Raw genomic sequence first — 4,731 nt, 5'->3', positions numbered from 1 at the left:
CACCGCAGCAAGAAGTTCGGCGCCAAGCCCCTGTCCTGCGGCTCTGCACAGATCTGGCAGCACGGCACCAGCCTCATGAACTACCTGAGAATGGTGAGAGGGGGCTGAGGGATGCTCCTGGCTGCCACGGGGCTCTTTGAAGGCGCTGAAAAGAAAAAATGAATAACAAAGGCTTGTGGCTTGGACTCTCTGTCCGAGCCAGCTGGGCTGTGATTGGCCATTAATTAGAAACAACCACATGAGACCAATCACAGATGCACCTGTTGCATTCCACAGCAGCAGATAACCATTGTTTCCATTTTGTTCCTGAGGCCTCTCAGCTTCTCGGGAGGAAAACTCCCAAGGAAAGGATTTTTCATAAAAGATGTCTGTGACACTCACTGGCCTTGGAACGACATGAAACTCTCATGAAAATCTCACGTTTTAAATCCCACCTTTAGCCAGGGACAACAAAATCCTCCAGCTCCTCACAGCCTGCCACGACATGAAACTCTCCCTTTTTCAGGCTCTGCTGCAGAAAAGATGGAATTCAATTGTTTTTTTAAAAGTATGAATGTTTCTAAGTGATTTGAGCTCTGACTTGAGCTGATCCGAGATCACGCAGTACAATTGCTCAGAGCCCAAGGGCAAGATGTAAGTTCTCCTATGGGTTTGGGCTCCTTTGAACCCAAAATTGTCATTTTTGGAACGAAACAAGCCTAAATCTGGCACGAGAACACTCTGAAATCCCAGCCTTTTGAAATAGTTGGAGTTTGTTGCTCCTCAGAGCGAAGGTGACCAGCAGGGAGCAGGTTTCTGGCTCTGTTTGAGTGTAAATGAGACAAGGAAATTTTATAAAGGTTTTTTATTTATGAGAGATTTTTCCCCTCAGAGGAAAGCTCAGCTGAACCTGAGCATTGTACCACTTTGGGCCATTGTTTTAAATCCCATCTTTAGACAGGGACAACAAAATCCTCCAGCTCCCCACAGCTCTGCTGCTCAAAGAGCCAGTGATCTGAGCCTTGGGATGGAGGGAGGCAGTGAGGGGATGTGGAGCTGGTTTTCCCAAAGCAAGGAAATCTGGGAGTCCTGCACCTCGTGCTGCTGATTCCCTGCTCCTCTCCTTGTCTTTTCTCCTCTTGCCAGACTCCAAAAATAAAGAGAACTGAGATAAGAGAGTTGCATTGCTGTTCCTGCAGGGACTGTGGGGTGTGTGGGGCCATCCCTCCTGGGTCTGGACAGAGAACTCTCAGAACTTTGGGCCTGGAAGCCAACACTCAGAATGAAACACAGGATTTGATTTGAGACCTTGGAGAAGGCTTCCAAATTTGGGTGCTAGAAGCGAGAATGTGGATTTATAGTTTAAAGCAGAGACACGTTAAGCTAAGTAGAGAAAAGTTTAGAGTTTCAGAGTACAGTACTGTAGAGTTTTAAAGAACAGTACTGTACTCCAAAAATGTCCAGTTCAGAGTCTTTAATGTGTTTCTGTGCTTGAAATAATGGCTTTGAATTCTTTGCTGGAATCCACTTTGCTCCTGAACCTGTGGAGACACAAGCATTCCCATTGCCCCAGGTTATTAGTGGAAACGGACCTCCAATTTGTCCTGGTTTTGGGTTTCTGAAGGATTTTCTTTCACTTTTGCCTGTGTGCTATCAGCCAGATGCCCGCAGCGGGGTGGGGCAGCCTCGCTGGGCGCTGTAACTGAGTCTCTCTTGGACAGGTAGAATTGGAAGGTCTCACCGGCCACATCGAATTCAACAGCAAAGGCCAACGCTCCAACTACGCCCTGAAAATCCTGCAGCACACCCGGGGTGGCTTCCGGCAGGTGAGAGCAGCCAGGGAGGGTGTCCTGGGCTCAGGGGGTGCTCTGGGGACCAAAAGGGGCTCTGGACCCCTGTGGTATTTTCTGGGGTCCCCTGTGGCAGGAAGGAATGAATCTGACTCCATGTTCTTAGAACGGTAATTTCTTATTTTATGAAATATTATGATATATATTATATTATGATATATATTCTATTCTATTCTATTCTATTCTACTAAAGAATAGAGAAAGGATACAGACAGAAGGCTAAAAAAGATAATAATGAATCTGGTGATTCTCTCTCCAGAGTCTGACACAGCTTGGCACTGACTGGTCATTAAGTTAAAACAATTCACATGAAACCAAACAAACAATGACCAGGTGGTAAACAATGTCCAAACCGCATTATAGAGCAGCAAAACATAGGAGAAGCAAGCAGATAATTATTGTTTTCATGTCCAAACCGCATTCCAAAGCAGCAAAACACAGGAGAAGCAAATCAGATAATTATTGTTTTCATTTTCTGAGGCTTAATAGAGAAAGGATACAGACAGAAGGCTAAAAAAGATAATAATGAATCTGGTGATTCTCTCTCCAGAGTCTGACACAGCTTGGCACTGACTGGTCATTAAGTTAAAACAATTCACATGAAACCAAACAAACAATGACCAGGTGGTAAACAATGTCCAAACCGCATTATAGAGCAGCAAAACATAGGAGAAGCAAGCAGATAATTATTGTTTTCATGTCCAAACCGCATTCCAAAGCAGCAAAACACAGGAGAAGCAAATCAGATAATTATTGTTTTCATTTTTCTCTGAGGCTTCTCAGCTTCCCAGGAGAAGAAATCCTGGTGAAGGGATTTTTCAGAAAATGTGATAGTGACAGACTCCCCTTGTTTGCACCATGAGGTGCTCGGGGTGTCAGCTGAGCTCTGGCAAACTCAGCGTGTTTGGTTTTATCAGGAACGTGCCTCAGGATGGTTTGGATTTGTCTGAATCCATCAGGGAATGGAGGGGATGATGGCAGAGCCAATCCCTGCCCTGTCCCAGGTGCTAATTCAGGGCAGGGAGTCTGAAAGAACACTCACACTTCCTTAGTTTTTAAGCTTGTGGCTGTGTTTCCTTAAAATTATTTGGATGGGGAAAAAATGGGAGAATTTTCTATGAAATAGGAAAAAAATGTGAATAGTCTCTGGCCTGTCCCAGGTGCTAATTCAGGGCAGGGAATCTGTGCCAGGTACAAGCTCACACTCCTTTAGTTCTTAAGCTTGTGGCTTAAAATTATTTGGATGGAGGGAAAATTGGAGGATTTTGTATGAAATAGGGAAAAAACGGGTACTGTGAATATTTTCAAACTGTTTCTGGGAGGGAAAGCAAATGGGGCAAACCCATGTGAGGAGTTTCCCATCATCTCCCCCCCGTGAGGGGAAGTTCAAGCTCATTTCACTCCTGGTTTATGGTTCCTCTCTAACAGGTTTGCTCAGCTAAAACTCATTTACTTTTTGTCTCGGTGCTTGTAGGTTCTTCACAGCTTTCCTCTGCCCACAGAGCACCGAGCAGATTTCATTAGAATCATTAATTTGAGTGGTATTTCCTCGTCTCACACTTTCTGCCCGAGCCATATTTTCTGGTTTGAGCTGAAGTTGAGGATATCAGACTGATGAGATTACATGACACAAATCCAAGGAATTTGCTGGTAAATCCAAACCTAATTCAGGAGAAAAAAAAATAGGAAAAAAAAAAAAGGGGTTTCATCTGTCTTGTTTCCCTGCTGACAGCTCCACTGCTGCCCTTTTCTCAGAGATTGCCACTTCTAGATGCTGGCAGAGAACAAAAGCTATTGTACCCTACCCTCACCAAGAGAGCATTTTGGCACCAGGATCCCTCTCCTGGCCCGGCAGCAGTGAATTTCAGCCTTGGCAAGGATGTTACCTGCCAGTCCTTACCTGTCAAGTGACAGCTTGGCTTTGATGCTGCCTTTCTCTGAGCGAGCAGGGGGGATCACGATGGCATTTTCCCCACAGAGATCTCTCACAGCATCAATGCCCTTTTAATCCTCTCCCAAACCCATCACCCTCTGAACAGAAGTGACAGATCCAAGCCCATCTGCATTAATAAGAGCACAAATTCAGCTGGATTCAGGAAGGGAAGGCTGCAAAGCTCCCTGTGACAGCTTTGGTTTTGATGTGTTTCAGTGTGGCAGGGACTGCACGTTAAACTCACAGGTCCTTTTGGGGCAGAGCTTCTCCCAGAGCTCCGTGGGGAGCTGCAGCCTGATCTGCCCTGAGAATAAAATCTCATCTCTTCCCCGCAAACCTGCTGTGACAGGAGAAAACCTTTGCTGACCTGTTGTAACAGCTCGGTGGAAAAGGAGCTTTGTGGCTGTGACACGCCCAGGAAAAGCTGCTCTGGGATCAAGCTTTCCAAATCCCCCATCAGGCTGCAGGGATGTAACACTTCCAGCCGCAGGGAGAAAGTGCTGGAAGGACAGGGCAGACCCTTGGGGAAAGCTGCAAGCCCTGCCCTGTCACAAACCCACCAGGAAAGAGCTGATTTTCATAAAGCTGCTCCTGTCTCAGCTTTTCTGCCTTCTCTCCCTTTCTCAGGGAGCTTTTCTCATCCACAGCAGTGCCCAGAGGGGTGTCAAGGTCCCTCCCAGCCTAAGGGAGTTTGTTGAGCTGTGTTTAACTGGAAAAAACCCTCCCCTCCTGCCCAACCTGCCTCCCATCCACGCTCCTCCAAAAGAGAAGCCAAAGGCAGCTCTGCTGTGCCATAAATGGTTATTTTCTTGTTGCCAGCCTGGCTTCTTTTAATGAAAAGGCCTAAATAAATCATTAGAAATATTTTAATTAAAGGAACAGGGTAAAGAACAGGCATTCACATCCCGGAGACATTCTTGGCTCCCAAGGGTTGTATTAACTGATTTGTTTGAAACACTTCTATTCCCT

At 46.0% G+C, this 4,731-nt stretch overlaps 1 protein-coding gene across 1 annotated transcript in view; it reads left to right on the top strand.

The window, feature by feature from the left end:
* The window catches only part of GRIK4 (glutamate ionotropic receptor kainate type subunit 4), a 200,629-nt gene that overhangs the window by 162,221 nt on the left and 33,677 nt on the right, over positions 1 to 4,731 (top strand). The window contains 2 exon segments of the mRNA XM_031064547.1: positions 11 to 93; positions 1,701 to 1,805. Of these exon segments, the coding sequence (XP_030920407.1) occupies positions 11 to 93; positions 1,701 to 1,805 (188 nt within the window).

The sequence above is a fragment of the Geospiza fortis genome, unplaced genomic scaffold (assembly GCF_000277835.1).
Source record: "Geospiza fortis unplaced genomic scaffold, GeoFor_1.0 scaffold305, whole genome shotgun sequence".
In the NCBI taxonomy this organism is placed as follows: Eukaryota; Metazoa; Chordata; class Aves; order Passeriformes; family Thraupidae; genus Geospiza; species Geospiza fortis.
This window is presented reverse-complemented; position numbering and strand designations above follow the sequence as displayed.